Below are 16,383 nucleotides of genomic sequence, written 5' to 3'. Positions count from 1 at the left end.
CACACACACACACACACACACACACACACACACACACACACACACACCCCTTATTGATTCAGAGAAAAATTTCTGAACGAGTGAGAGACTTAAAAAAGACACAAAGAAGTGAGAAAAAAATGGCGGGATTTCGAAGTTACGAATACCCAGTTTTTACAAAGATTAATTTTATTATAAAGTATGTTATGAAGAAAATACGATGAAAGAAATAATGATGAAGAAAGTTAGAACGATGTTCCTTATTTTAAACTAAATTACAAAATAGTTCATCCAGAACAATAATTACTAATTCAAAGGCTATAGCGTGATCTAAGTGGAAGTGAAAACATAAATATTGACTCCACCGCTTAAAATATCATTTAGAAAGCGCAAACAAGAGAACTAAGTTATTTAAGAGAAAGTAAAAACATAATGTTGTAGAACCACAATGGAAAATATTTAATGAGGATCCCGATAATTAAACGAAGACATGGCTCAAAGGACTTGTATCCAAGCAAAACCTCTTAATAAAAAAAAATTAAATAAGGAATATCCTTGAGTAGAGCTGTCACCGTGGGCGCTTGATTTTTTCGGTTATAGAAAATACTTGCTGGCTATTATTAAGTCTCTCATCGTTTTAAAGGTTCGAACTGGAAGCTTAAAATAAAAGGACTGTTTGGAGTACTGGAGTAAGTTATTTATCTTTTTTTATTATTATGTCCATTCACAATAACACTAAAAATACGATAATCTCAGTACCGAGTACTACAAACACCGACCTCAAAAGTGCGCGGAATTACATCTATTTGCCAAGTTAGTCGGTTACCGGAAAGTGCGCGAAATCGGATTCATCCCTTAGTTACCCTTAAAGGTGGATTACTACTGAGGTACCCTCTTTCCAACAAAAAAAGAATCATGAAAATCGGTGCACAAATACCAGAGTTATCGCGTAGCGTACACTTACGTTATTGATGAGATGTGGTTTAATGTAATGTAATTTAACTACACTTTAAGTAGAGTAAATAAACTGTACCATCAAGAGGGGGGAACCAGGAGATCTAAGACACAGGGTATCCTAGTTTAGGCTAATGTCTCTCACAAAATTGAATATTGAAACTCTATACTGTTACTACGTATCTATCTGATGTAAGCATTGACTTACAATTATATGGACGTCGGGTCCGCGCTAAAAAGTGTCCGAACTTGTAGGCCGTTAAAATCGTATACAGAGCGTCAAACTCCGCTTTAGTCTTCATTTGTTCGACTGACAGCGCGATACTGCGATGACATTACAATTTAAATTCAACGTTTTAGCTTTTTCATATTCCTTTACATGTCACTACGTTTAAATAGGTTGACTTGGGACATTTTTTTCGTGGTTTTTGTATTAGACCCGTCGTCCATTTATTTGTAAGTCAATGGATGTAAGAGAAAATAAAACATATTTATTATTATTATACAAAAAGGATGCAAGAGTACATTATGGTCCTTCGAGCCGGATTTGGTGCCTGTGGCTCAATTGCCGACGGGTCCACAGTCACCACCATCATGTCAGTGGAAGAAGTTTTAGGATCTAAGAGTATCTTAGAGCATCGACTACGCAGTTAAATATTTATCATTACTAGGTACTTACAGCCCGTTATAGTGTCGAGTAAAATCCTCATTGGCTGAGAATTCCATTGAAAAAATCTGATTTGTATGTTGCTTACTTGTAGTAATAAGTCAAAGATTTCTTCCTTCGTGGAGCTAGTCGTGTTAATTGTAAGTAATTGTATCAATCTGAAAGTAAATTAATAAAACATTATAGGTTTCAGAATTTATTTATTTTATTTTTGGGAGTACAAACAACTTGGATCCAGGGCTGGGCAAAATGCATGCTATGTCTTAATTGAAATACAAATTACTTCCCTATATTATGTATTTAAAATACGAAATACCAAATACTTTCTTGAGGTGTATTTGAAATACAAATTACAGAATACTTTATTAATTATACGTGTCGCGACATGTGAAAACCAACAATTTCCGTTAAAGTTTTTTCCTTCCACAATACATATCTTGAAAAAGAAGTTTTAAATTATTATTTTTACAGAAATTTCCCAATTTTCCCAAATGATTACACGTGTAAAGAAATAAAAAAAATATACGAGATTATTAAGTGCATAAAGCGTGGGTGTGTATGTGGTGCTTATGTGTTGAGTGAGTGCTATTGGTTATCTAATTTAGATAGCCAATAGCGCTAGCTTATTTTAATTTTACCGCGCGTGTCGCGACTATCATGCATAGCCATGCTACGAGGGCTGTAGTGAAAATAAGGTAGTTTAGGTAGGCGCTTACTACGAGGAAAAAGTAACCTAAGCACGCGCTTAGAGAGGTGAAAATAACTTTTTTGTTGTTGCCCGCCGAGTGCAGTCGTGCGGAACCGAATACCCATAAATGAAAGACTTGTATGAGCGCTTGTGAACCTTGAGCGAGTGACGGAGCCCTGACGGGGTAAAAACTTGAAGCTGCAAAAACTTTAGCACATACCTGGTTACTATTCGATTGTTTGATTCATAAAATTTAGGCGCAACACATTCAGTCTTCAAGCCCGTAATCAGAGGGGTTATGAGATCTTCACAGTGGAGCTATATGATATAAAAAAAAAAATAGGTGAATGAAACTGTGTACGAGGTACGAGGGGGTTTAATCTTGTTCTCCGTCTGACATCTGTCCAAAACAACTATTGTCAAACATTGACTTACAATTATATGGACGTCGGGTCCGCGCTAAAAAGTGTCCGCACTTTTAAGGCGCTAAAATCGTATACAGAGCGCGACACTCCGCTTTAGTCTTCATTTGTTCTACGGACAGCGCGATACTGCGATGACATAACAATTTAAATTTCGAATAGGTTGACTTGGGACATTTTTTTCGTGGTTTTTGTATTAGACCCGTCGTCCATTTATTTGTAAGTCAATGTTGTCAAATAAGTAATACTCAAAATAATCTCAGTACAGCGTACTAAAACAATCGACCTCAAAAGTCATTCATCCCCTAGTTTGCCACCCTTAAAGGTGGAATATTTTCTTCAAATTTAAAGGGGACCACATCTGAGGTATCCTCTTTCCAACAAAAAAGAATCATCAAAATCGGTTCACAAATATCGGAGTTATCGCGTAACATACATACAAAAAATACAGTCGAATTGAGAATTCCTCCTTTTTTTGAAGTCGCTTAAAATATTTGAATAACAACTCAATACAAATGTAATTTTTTTTTTTAAGTTACATATTCATTTATTCCAAAATTTACAAAATGCATTTATGAACAATAATAAAATGTATAACCTAAAGATCAGCACAAGGCTTCGTCAATAGGTAATCTAATACAAAAAAAGTGAGATTCACGTGAAATATATTTAATTTAAAAAGAAATCCCGCCCTGTATCGTGCCCGGGGCAAAAGTTCCCATTATACTGGCAGCATTGCCTCGCTGGACAGCAATGGACACCTGCTGAACCAACCACGACCCAGAGCGGTGATCGCAGCCCCTGTCTCTGAGTCGGCGACCCTACTCTTTAAATAGGTCCCGAGCTTCCGAACCCCAAGGCCCCGCCGTCTCGACCGCGACCTTTTCTGTGAGCTATAAACTAGCTACACGACATAAAATAAATGTATAGATCTTTAAGACACATTGCATTACGTACACACCCTTTTACGGACAAAAACTGTAACAAAAATGAAAAACAATAAAGAACTTTCTATTCTATATTCGACCGCGACCATGTAATTAAAGTTAATAGCGACATCTCTAGTCAGGGCTGGCAGCTGTAAAGTTACCTAACCGGGTGACAAAATGCTTAAAAAGTCGTTGAAAACCAAATACAAAGATCCGACAAACAAGCACATGGAAAAATTCGTGAGGTCCACTGGTTCGTTCCGTGGCTTAGTTGGCATAGCGTCTGACACGGTTTGCTAGAAGACGTCGGTTCGAATCGCAGATCCACCGAAGTGAATTTTTTTCTAAAAATCGAGAATTAATAATTATAACATAACAAACTAGCGGAGTAATTTCACAAAACAATACCCTATTAAATTTAATGAAGTTTCATTAGCATCATGCGTTTTTAATTTGTCGAGTATTATTATTTGACAGAAATTATTTCGGACAGACATCGGATTTAGAACGAGAGTATAGGACCAGATGAGTTATATTTTATTTATTTTTTATTAAGTCATTTAATTCAGACCACTAAGAGGAGACGTATTTTTAAGATTTCCATTTTAATTTTTAAAAATGTATATGAATAAAAAATTGATCTCTATATGAGTAAAGAAGGCAATAAATAACGCAATAAGCAATCATTAGAACGTCATATCATTTAAAATTTAGACAGTTTTGATACAATTTTACCTTATTTCAATATTTATCGATAAAACTGTCGACAAGAACTACATGACTATTTAAAATTTTATTTATTATATGTAAATATTGGAAATGAAATTAGTTTTCCGGATTTAAATTGCGTATATTTGTTTTTTCAAACAAACCGACGTTTCCCATGGTCACGGTTGACTGGTTTGGTTGAAAAAAACAAATATACGCGATTTAAATCCGGAAAAATAGTTTCATTTCCTATGTGTAACAATCGCGAAAATCTAAGAACTCGATATATGTAAATATTATTTCGAATTTGTCGTAATAATACGTAATCTAAACACTAATTCATATAAAAACTGTCATATGAAAACCCACAAAACTACATAAGAACCCGCCATTCCTCTTTGTGCACTTCGCTCATTCGCTGAGATGTATGTAATGTACTACCATTTATTCAAAAATGATCTGTGAATGAATGATGATGATGATGACATACATTTTTTTTACTCTGGTACTTCGCGGTTTGCGTTTGTTTGCTGGAAAACGGCGAAGATGGAAAAGAAAAATAATTTGGAAAAAAGGTGATGTATTTTTCTTCCGATAGTCAATAAAAATCGAATTAAGGGGTTCGATATTAAAAGTACTCGGTATCGAATTAAATGTATCGAGTACTTACGTCGTCGAGTACTTACGAGTCGCCATCTCTGAGGTCCCGTGTTCGATCCCCGGCCGGGTCAGTGTAGAAACTAACTTTTCTATATTGTCTCGGGTTTGGGTGTTTGTATCGATGTTTCCGATATCCATAACGCAAGTGCTTTAGCTACTTACTTTGGGATAATAATAAAAATAACGCACACACTCAACATAGCCCCGCACTATGTAAAGCCTGTGTCGCGGGCACAGACCACGTCGCGGGTGCCTTGGACACACACATAGACAACCACAAATTACACCCAAACTTACGAGAGAAATAAATGTAGGCCGTACACATATTTTCTCCCGGCCTGGGAATCGAACGCAGGATCTCTGCATGGCATGGTAACCGTTCGGCTACGAAGGCAGTAAAGAGGGATCAGAGCAACGTATGTGTGTTGTTGTCTAATATTTATTTATTTACTGCCACGATTTCATTCAAGTTAAATGTCGCGATCTGTACAACAATGACCAGTGGTTTCAAAAAATTAGCAGGCAGGTAGGAATCAACTCACCCATTTCATCGGCGTATAGTAGAATGTAGGATCGACCTGCCGTCTATAGAAATCATCGACTGGCTTTTCTTGTGGTCCGCTGTACTTGTTCTTGGTTGTGTTGAATTTGAAGCTGCGCAAGGGTGGGGGCCTTTGGAAAGATGCTTTTATGACTCGGGGCTTATAGTAATGTGGCGTGTAGTGTATCGGACGTGGAGATTTTGTCGTTGTTGTTTTGAGTTCACGGAGGTGGAAGCTGGAAGAAAATATTATTTTTTATTTATTTATTTATTTATTTATTTCAGGCAACTAGGACCCATAGATACATACCTTACAGACTAACATACATATAATATAACAATAACAATATAAAAACAAAATACACCTATATTATATATACCTTAAAACAAACATACATACAATATAATAATAAAAACTAATCTACACGATTTCCCTTATCGGCGACGTGTGGCGCAATCTGGTGTCAGGTAACCGGCCGCGGAATCGCCGATATATGTCACCCTTCGGCCAAAATTCCTCTTTCATGAAGGTCGAAAGATGTTCGGTCGGTATTCTCACCACAAACGAATTGAAGTTCACGTTGCGGCGAGACTCCAACCGCTCGACCCTCAGGGTGTATTTGGTTTTATGCCTGATATACTCCACTATCTCCTCAGACTTCGTGGAGTAATGCAGCCGCATTACTCCGCAATTATATAATACAATTTAATCTTTTTATGTAGTTGTTTTGTAATGTGGGACAATTTTACGAAAATAAGAGGAATTGCCACAGAATTGCAAGGAATTCTGTATATGAATTGTTTTTAACGGAATTGCACGATTTGGCCTGAACAACAATGAACCGAAAAATAATCTAAACAATCACAAACTGTTAAAATTTTGATTCGATTTCTCTTGAAAATCGTTTTACGTGATTACCGATATGATTAGTCCACATCCCTATTCGCGTCACGATGACAAGTGCCAAATTTGACTATAATAAGAAATTCTAGGCAAGCCGGTGGAATCGAGTTATATGGACGCTTCGCTGCTGTGGGATCACAGTACATTTAAAAAAATACACTTAATTTCGCTAAGAAAGAAGATATCCATGATATTAACCTTCGAACTAAGTCCAAACTCATGGTACGCCGTTTTCGTTTAACTAAGGTAAATGATTCTTTTATGTTTGCAATAAGATTCTGGAGCATATATTAAGATTGCCATTTCCTAAGTTCAAAACTTATATTAAAAGTATTTTAAATGAAAAGTTTTATTCCAAAATTGTTACGTGTTAGATAAAGATGCATGGAAAGACAACATGACTCTAGATTCTACACAAATATGATTCAATAAGTTTATTTGAAAAGAGCAATCTCTAGAATTTCTTGCTCGTTCTTCTCAGGGAGGTCAGCGTAGTGAACGAGCAGTACCTTAATCATTTGACTTGACTTTGACCATTAACAATGATGACAGTGACTCACTGATGATCCTTCTTGCGATGATCGAAGTCCATAATAGGTGTGATAGCTTGGTCATCCAGATTCACGTAATCATAGTTCTCCAGGTTCAGAGGTTTCTTTACATCTGACGCTCTCATAACAAACGGATGTAATTGAGACTAAAAACAATGTAAGAGGCTCATTATAATAAAATATAGTATGTCTCTTTTTAAGACAGAATAATCTCAGTACAGAGTACTAAAAAAACCGACATCAAAAGTACATGGAATTACGTCTATTTGATAAGTTTCATTGAAATACCCCCTAGTTCGCCACTATACAGGACTTGATACTGGAGATAATAAAAATAGGTTCTCACTACGACACTACTCAAAGTATATCGAGGGAAAAACGCCTTGAATTGGATAAATAGCAATATCAACTAAATAATTGCTAAAAGTAATTGCTCCTAATTTAAAGTTAGGCGCTATTTATAAAAATGAATCTTCATGCGTGAACAGCCACTCTTTGAGGTGGATGATTTTCTTCAAAATGAAATGGGACCACTATGGAAATACCCCCTTTCCAACAAAAAAAGAATCATGAAAATCGGTTCACAAATACCGGAGTTATCGCGTAACATACATACAAAAAAAAAGAAAAAAAAAGAACATACAGTCGAATTGAGAACCTCCTCCTTTTTTGAAGTCGGTTTAAAAAAAAGAAAGTTCATTTCGCAAAGGTGTTGCCCGCTTGTGAACAGCTAGTGATTGCAGTCGATAAATATTATATCGACTGTGGACCAATAGGTCATGCAGGAACAAACAGCCGAATTTGCTTCATTTGAATCTTCCTCAACCCATTATTCAGCAATTACTGAGTACAAGTTCATTTCATATATTAAGAACTATGTTTATGAAATATACAAAGAAGAAACATGTTTTAAAGTTATTCATTTTAATTCAATATATACGATAAAATCTCTTTTTCAATTCTTGTTAAACTGCATGTGACAAAAAAAATTTTTTCGATTCTAGTAGGTCAACTGTCAAAATAAAAATAAAGAAGGCAGTATCGCAATTAGTAATTATTAGAATGTCGTAACATTCCCAATTAATTCCTTTTTGGTAAAATTTTATCTTTTTCAATCGTGACCATGGGACCTGTAAAGGGTGTCGGCACACGTCGGTTTGTTTGAAAAAACAAATCTACGCGATTTAAATCTGGAAAAATAGTTTCATTTCCTATTTGTAACAATCGCGAAAACCTAAGAAATTGATAAAATTTTATCTATTTCCACAATCTATCGATGAAAATATCGACAACCACTACATAATTATATTAAATTTTACGAAAACGTAAAGAGTCGTCAGTGTTTTATAAACAGTATGATTTTAAGTTTTAACGACTTTGAAATTAAATTTTCGTTATAATTACTTAATTATGAAGACCCAGAAATACACACCTTATAGACTAACATACATAATAATAATAATAATAAAACACCATTTATTTGTTTACACGTATGGACTGCTACGTGTAACGCAACGTGTGTGTCCGGTAACCATCAGCCATCACTGCCGACTTTCGTATGTGTAAAAGAGAAGAAACTACCAACAGTTTCCGTGCGTCTCAAAAAACGGTTTATTTCCAAAATTAGTTTAAAAATGAAAAACCTTGGAAAAACAAAACAACCACGGTTTACATTATTGGATAATACCTTATTCTTCAAAGTGTTATCAATTTTACTTGGTATATTACGGATATAAGTGCAATGAAAGCGTAGAATAAGAGGTAACTTTGAATTTTTTTTGTCAAGAACGTATTGTAAAATCGTGTTTTGGAAACAACGATATTTTAGATAATAAATGATGAAGAATAATACACATTTTTTCCACTGCCACAAGTTGAACAGATCTTGCTTTCTTTAAAGTGAAGCGTAAGCGGTATTCAGCGTCTTAATACAAACGTCAAAGAATCCGCTTTACAGTTCGCTGTTAGCTGCTAAGAAGGTGCGTAGAGTGTAAAGGAACGAAAAAATTATGACATGTTATTTAGAATAATATATAAGATACTTCCTGTTTAAGAAGTTTTTTCTTATTTTGTTTTATTTTCTCAAATATTACAAGAATATTTAAGTCGTGATTGTAAAGTACCTAAAAATTGTAATTATCCGACAAGCAACGATGGGCAGATATGAAATTTTAAAACTTTTAAAACAAACAACGTTTAAGGTAAAAGAACTAAGAACTATTTAATTCCAGCATTGTTTAACTGTCTTTCGTCACACTTAAAAAACCTTAAAGATAGAGAAAAGTCTGTTAAAAATGAAATGAAAAAAATATTTGTTAGATACAATGTAGGTAAATATTGAAATTTTTATTTGACCGTAATATTAAGCGTAGCAACCAAACTTTCCCGATAAACTTTTATTAAGTTTTGGAGAATCTTACCTTATTTGTAAAAAGTCATTGGAAGGATAAATAAATTTTAAAAAAAGTTCTTTGGAGGTGGTGCAGTTAGTAGCAGTAGAGCTCCTTGTGAAAGTATTCGTCCAGGGAAGTACCACCTTACCTATTTCCGCCGCCAGGCAGTAATGTCATCATTACTGTGTTCCGGTTTTGAAGGAGAATGAAATTATAGGCACATGGGACTTGTTAACTTGTGTCTTAGGGTGACGAGCGCAGTGCCAGTGCCCCTCAGATCTTTGTGATTTAAAGCTGTGTGGCACTGCAACTGTCATGGACAGGCGTGTTGCGTACCATCAGGCGCAAGACTTGTTCGTCTCGTCACTTGATATTATAAAAAAAAGTTGGAAATAAATAATGCATAAGAAACTTACGTCCTCGTTTAATAACCGCATAGGGTTACGTTTCTTCTTAACCGCCTTGACCTGTTCACTTATTTCATATTTCAAAAGGTTTATTCTGTCTTGAATTGGTAAAGTGATTTTCTCTTCGCGGCGCGCTCCTGTCGCGATCACTGAAAAACTATCAACTGTTTACCGAAGTCACAATAATAATATCTTTATTGCAAAACACACAAAAATAGGTACAGTGATGTACCTAGCTACCAAACTAGGATCCTCTGTACTATGGGTAGCTAGGTCTTACGTCTGCCAAGTGTATTGCCTAAGAATATCAACGATGTAGTCTATTACAATAACTAAGTATATTTCAATAAGCTTATAAAATATTTATTTATTTATTTTATTTTTTAGTTCATGCCACATGACCCCACATAATATATACCTTAAGGAATACTATGCATACAATCATTGACTTACAAATAAATGGACGACGGGTCTAATACAAAAACCACGAAAAAATGTCCCAAGTCAACCTATTTAAACGTAGTGACATGTAAAGGAATAGGAAAAAGCTAAAACGTTGAATTTAAATTGTAATGTCATCGCAGTACTGTCTAATTTTGCTTGCTTCGCTGTCAGTCGAACAAACGAAGACTAAAGCGTGAATGACGCTCTGTATACGATTGTAACGCCCTATAAGTTCGGACACTTTTTAGCGCAGACCCGACGTTCATATAATTGTAAGTCAACGCATACAATATAATAAAAAACGATTTCTCACTAATCTACACGAATTGCACTTGTCGGCGAAGTGTGGCACAATCTGGTGTCTGGTAACCGGCCGCGGAACCGCTGATATAAGACACCCTTCGCCAAAATTCTTCCTTCATGAAGGTCGACAGATGTTCGGTCGGTACTCTTACCACAAACGAATTGAAATTCATGTTGTGGGGCTCCAACCGCTCGACCCTCAGGGTGTATTTGGCTGTATGTCTGATGTACTCCACTATCTCCTCAGACTTCGTAGAGCAATGCAGCCGCGACAGGTACAGCAGCAGTTCGGTCCTGTTGGTGATGTGCCTGTGCGTGACCAGTGTTCTCTCTTCGTCTTCTCCACTTTTGTGAAGCCGTCCTTATCGCACCGGTCCGGCAACAGAGTCAGGCACACGGGGATTAATTTTCCCTTAGCAGTTAGCCGCCGCACGTGTTTCAAAGTGGCGGGTCGGGTACTTGAAGCGGCTACAGCGGTGTACGCATGTGTAGTGTGTACACGCGTGTGGACGTGCATACGCGTGACGTTTCCGCCGGGGCGGAAGAGCGGACAGCGGAGTGCGGTGCATCACGCGCGATGGCAACAGCAATCGGTGCATTCGAATATGAAGCCTCAACTCTGCAAATATTTCTCCCGGCATCGTAACCGTTCGACCACGGAGGAAATTTCAGTTCAAATGATCTAGAGCTCAGAAATTGGATGAAAAATGGGTCGAGAGTTGAGTTCAGCTACTTGTTCCATAAGCGTGATCAACATTCAGTCGATAGTCAAATATGGTCTACCTACTTGTCCCAAATAACGTCATTTTTAATTTACCTAAGTGATTCCTTACCTAAGTGAGTATTCGGGAGAATACCGAAAAGATTCGGGACAACAAGATGTTGTCATAAGGTAGTCTTCACTTACTGTCTTTGTACCACGAAGGTAAAGAATTGTACCTATTCCTATCAGTGATTGTAAACAATAACTTTTCCCATGACATTTAATAATTAGTCAGATTCTACTTTCATATAAAAATAAAAATATTTAAATAGATCGTTCTAGGCGGTGACAACTTTGTGCAAAACGCGGGAGTCGTCTGAGAGGATCTTATTTCCAAATGCAGATCTAAAAACTGTTAGATAGTAAAAAAACGCAAAAAATTTTATTTTTGGTATATTTATTAACCAACTTCGAAAAAGGCAGCAGGTTCTCAATTCGACTGTATGTTTTTTTTCTTGTACGTATGTTCGCGATAACTGTGGCATTAGTGAATCGATTTTGATGATTCTTGGAAAGAGGTTACATCAATAGTGGCTCCATTTGAATTTGAATTGAACAAAATAATTTAATATTAATATTCCAACTTTAACCTTTTAAGGCCCAGAAAACTGCAATGGAATACGCGCTAAACGCCCAATGTACCTTAAAACGTATTAAATCTAATCACATGCTTCAGGCCCAAGCAAGTATGACCATAGTTTTGTATGAAAAATGTATTTTTCTAGATACCATTGAGTTATGGTCACGTGGCGCTAAATCTGAATGCAGTATTTTCATTATACTGTACACTGGGCGTTCACGTGATCACATTCACATTTTATGGTACATTTTTATGTACACAGGGCCTTTGGAGGATATAAGAATCGAAGCTGTCCAAAGACGGTTTCTTCGGAACTTGAGCTCTAGGTTCGGAATGCGTAGAAAATTGGATACTTACGAGGCAAGACTCAAATATTTTAAGGTACGCCCTGTTCAGAACAGACGTGTGATACTGGACTATTCCACACTGTTTAAAATTATCAACTTTGAAATGGACTCAAGTGAGATCTTAAGCCACGCCTTGTTTAAGATTGGCAGTAAACGTACCCAAATAACTTTTTCTTTGCCATGTACCACTAACAATGTCTCATATAATGATCCTATTTTCCGCATGTTTAGAGCTCATAACAACTTTTCTAAAGATTTGGACTTATTCTCCCATAGTCGCTATACTTATTTAAATATTTGTAAGGAGAAGCTGAATATGTTGGATATTTAAGAATCTCATGTTTTTATATACGTGTAACATGATTTTTTGCTATTGTTTTTAAGTGCAAATTTTAACTTTTTTTTATTATGTTTAATAACCTGTTAATTTGTAAGTACTTATTTATTTTGCAAATGCCGTGCGTGGCTGTCATAGGAATACAAATTTACTCCTATTATAATGCATGTTAACTTTAAGCGTCTTCACAGTTTGTATTCTGTAGCTATGCCAAAAATAAATAAATATATAATATTCCATCTCTAAGGTTGGCAAACTAGGCGATGAATCCGGTTTAGCGCACTTTCCGGTAACCGATGTCAATAAAACTTGACAAATAGAAGTAATTCTACACATTTGGACTCCACGTTACCACATTTATATCTAGCGTTTTCTGTGCTATCGTACAGAGGACTGTTACATTTCTGCCAATTATTTCAATCTCTGTAAGAAGCATCATCTCTTACCACTTGAATTGCGTTGCAAATTAGTGACGTAATGTTTTTAATAAAAATAGCATTAGGTTCAATTGATTGTCCGGAATTATAATCACAAATATCACTTAGAGTTCATTGTAAATCCTTGAGAAACAATTCTCCTTTGGTTCTACCCCTGGCCCGTACTAATTATAGGCAAAATGAGTTTATATCGCCATGCAAGCAATAATTTTAACATTCTATGTATTTTCCTTTGATCTGGATCTTTTCAATACGTGTGCGATTTCGGCGAGGAGAGGTTGGGCATTTCTTTGACTTATAGTGAGACTTGCAACGGCAGAGTTGTCCACTACACAGCGTTTTAGTTAATCCACTAAAACGCGACTAAGCAAATGTTCAAATATCCGTTGTAAATAGGAAAAGATAGAATAAAAAAATCTCTTTTAAAAACAGTGAAAATTAGTTAGCTTGTTCGTCTTATTGGAACTTATTCTAATGATGTATAGCTGAAATATCATTAAACAATATCAATATTCTAAAAGTGGGTTGTGGTTTTGATTTGCATAAATACGGTTGCTGGTGGGTAATATCTAATAAATCAATTAAAAGTTAAATAATTTCTAATACACAATAGACTTACCGACAAGCTGCTTTTAGATCCACAATTTTCCTATTACATATTGTTTCATATAGTCATTTCACACTGTGACTGTGACCATGTGAATCAATGTTTTGTAAATACTTCATCCATGTCAACACTTCTTTTGTTTTAAAACCATATTGCAAATACACACCGGCCTTTAGCACACATTTAGCGGGGAACTTATTATTAACTTATTTTCCCAAAATAAAGTTTGTTTTAGGTTTAATTTGAAATAGAACATTGTGTATTAAGGGAGGTAAATAAGGAATTACAAACGAGACTATTAGAAGCCCGCAGCCGAAGACAGGGCTTTCGGAGTCGAGGTTCGTAATTTCCTTCCCTCCGCCCGTGTTACACACAATGTTTTTCATCATATTTGCGAGGAAATAGTAACAAAGATAATGCAGGAAAAATAAAAACATTGTTGTTTTTTTTCTCTTATAAACAGATGGCCCGATATTCTTCCTTAGTTATTAGATTACAACTTGAAGTAAAATGTTGTAAAAGGCAAAAGCGCATGCAGCCATGATGTGTTAGTTATATTGATTTGTGATATCCCAAAAGAATATTTTATCACATAGCCGCGTTTTAGTTAGTTTTATGGTTTACGTATTAAGTTATGTTTATAGCAATATGTTAGTTAAATTGTGCATTATTGGCTCTCAGTTGTTAATATTACTATATAAGTTAGTTTTAAGCTGTTGGTCTTCCTTTAAGATAAATAAATGAATAAATAAAAATATACCAAAGACACGATTTACTTATTTAGTAGTAATAACAGGGTAACTCACCGCTAATAATAAGAAATATAGTAAATAATTTTATCATAATTATGTATAAAAAGAAACCAGAATTACAAAATACAATTTCCAATATCTACATTGATATTAAAACTGGAAAAAGAACAACAACACTGGACGTTGATTAAAATCATTGAACCAAAAACAAATAAGTGGTAATTACACTCACGGACATGTTAAGAGGAACGCTTAAAAAAATGGTTAAATTATTATAACAATGTTTATATGAATCACTAACCACCAATAATCTTGTACGTCATTGCTTATCAAACAACCTCTCAACCTTAGCCTTACATTGACTTTTCGTTTTAACACGGAATAAAAAACAATGGACATGTCTTTAGCCTCGATTGCTACCAGAACCGATGTCGCCAAAACTCACACATTCTTAATTGATTGATCGTAGTTTCAAATTTAAAAAGAAATAAATTCTGGATTGTTAATATAATTTAAACTTTACCATTTTGGTATATCGTCCAAAGTTCAATATCATAAATACCTATTATTGCAAGTTACGACATTTTGATATTATATTGAAATTTCAATCAATGTGCTCCCATCTAGCGGTTAATTGCTGAACGACGACGAATTGGATTATTAATTTAGTTCTCCAATAAAGAAGCGACCATATTGCAGGGATATATGTAATAAGCTTTACTCTCGTTTCTTGTAACAAAAATTATTTCGATAAACAGGAAATTGAAAATTTATTAAAATAAGGCTTTCCGGTGATATAAAATACCACCACGGGTAACATTTTTGGTGCAGCTATCATTTTTGCACTCAAAAACAGCACAATTTTTCTAGAATTTTAGAGAATTTGCACGAAAGAATGACACAACCATACCATACATAGCGAAAATGGCGAACTGAACTCACATAGGTCTTTCGAAACGTATAGTTGGCACGGAACGGAACGGAACGGAACAGACATTTATTGCAACGCCACAACACATAAAAAAAATTATAACACAGACAAGCAGAACAAAATAAAAATAATTAATAAATAGAATAAATAATACCATAAAACAAAAAAAAAACATAAAATAGGACAAAACTGACAAAAGGCAAAAAAACAAAATATAACGACTACAAATTTTGTGCTGTCATTTGTGCGGTTGTGGCGTACGCAAAAGGACTTCATTCAGCATAACGACTGTGAAGAAAAAATTTTTCTTCTTTTTAGTTTGTTAAATAAAAATATGTAGTGTACATACATACATACATACATGTGTAATAAAAATATCTGAAAACTACGTATTTTTATTTAATAAACCAGATGCTATATAAATGACACAAACAATTTTTTTATTCATCTGTTAAGTTGTCAAAATTGAGATAGTACCGATTGCCAGTTCACAGTCGTTAAGCCACAGCCATAATTGACTGTGGCACTGGTTTTCAATGAGCCCTGAGCCAGATGAGTGACAGACGTGTGTGTCGCGAAATAAAAGAACTTAAAATAAACTACTTAAATATTTGTGTATGTGTATAAGTGCGTTGGAAACGTCATGGTAAATTTCAAATTAAATTTTGCACTTAAATTCCTTTTTGGAATATTTATATGTTGCACTTAGAGGTGCAACCCCGGATTCCAAACAATAGCCTCGGGTTGAGAGGCGGTAGGTCAACCATAGGCTACCACGGCTCTTTATATATTATTAGGACATGAATTTTTATTTTCAACATCTTTACTTCATCGTTTATTCAGACATCTCCATATGTGTATATGTAATTACTAATGTGCCCTAAATATGTAAGTCTCAAACACTGGCCATTATGAATCACTAAATAGTTTGTCTGTTACTTGATGATGTGTCCCAAATGTACGAGGTAGTAATTTGTCCCAAATGTGTAAGTCCCAAATCTGATCACTATTTTGAAGTACTACACAAGTTTTTTTGTTATATATATAGACAATTTCAATTATGGTAGACCTTAATAAGT

General features: G+C 35.2%; 1 protein-coding gene across 2 annotated transcripts in view; it reads right to left on the bottom strand.

Annotated features, from left to right (window-relative positions):
• LOC113234525 overlaps positions 1-14,479 on the bottom strand; it is a 21,226-nt gene extending 6,747 nt beyond the window's left edge. For both annotated transcript variants that reach the window (XR_003310796.1, XM_026469869.1), the window contains exons 1-6: positions 14,428-14,479; positions 9,813-9,952; positions 7,013-7,149; positions 5,550-5,784; positions 2,509-2,606; positions 1,613-1,758 (exon numbers count right to left, since the gene is read on the bottom strand). Coding sequence is in view for 1 of the 2 variants with exons in the window: in XM_026469869.1 (XP_026325654.1) it covers positions 1,613-1,758; positions 2,509-2,606; positions 5,550-5,784; positions 7,013-7,149; positions 9,813-9,952; positions 14,428-14,464 (793 nt within the window). In the remaining variant the exon portion in view is untranslated. The remainder of the gene's footprint in view (positions 1-1,612; positions 1,759-2,508; positions 2,607-5,549; positions 5,785-7,012; positions 7,150-9,812; positions 9,953-14,427) is intronic.
• Positions 14,480-16,383: the final 1,904 nt, after the last annotated feature.

Source organism: Hyposmocoma kahamanoa, unplaced genomic scaffold (genome assembly GCF_003589595.1).
Source record: "Hyposmocoma kahamanoa isolate Upper Pololo Valley unplaced genomic scaffold, ASM358959v1 84, whole genome shotgun sequence".
NCBI lineage: Eukaryota > Metazoa > Arthropoda > Insecta > Lepidoptera > Cosmopterigidae > Hyposmocoma > Hyposmocoma kahamanoa.
The sequence above is the reverse complement of the archived record's forward strand: the minus strand, read 5'-3'. Positions and strand labels throughout refer to the sequence as shown.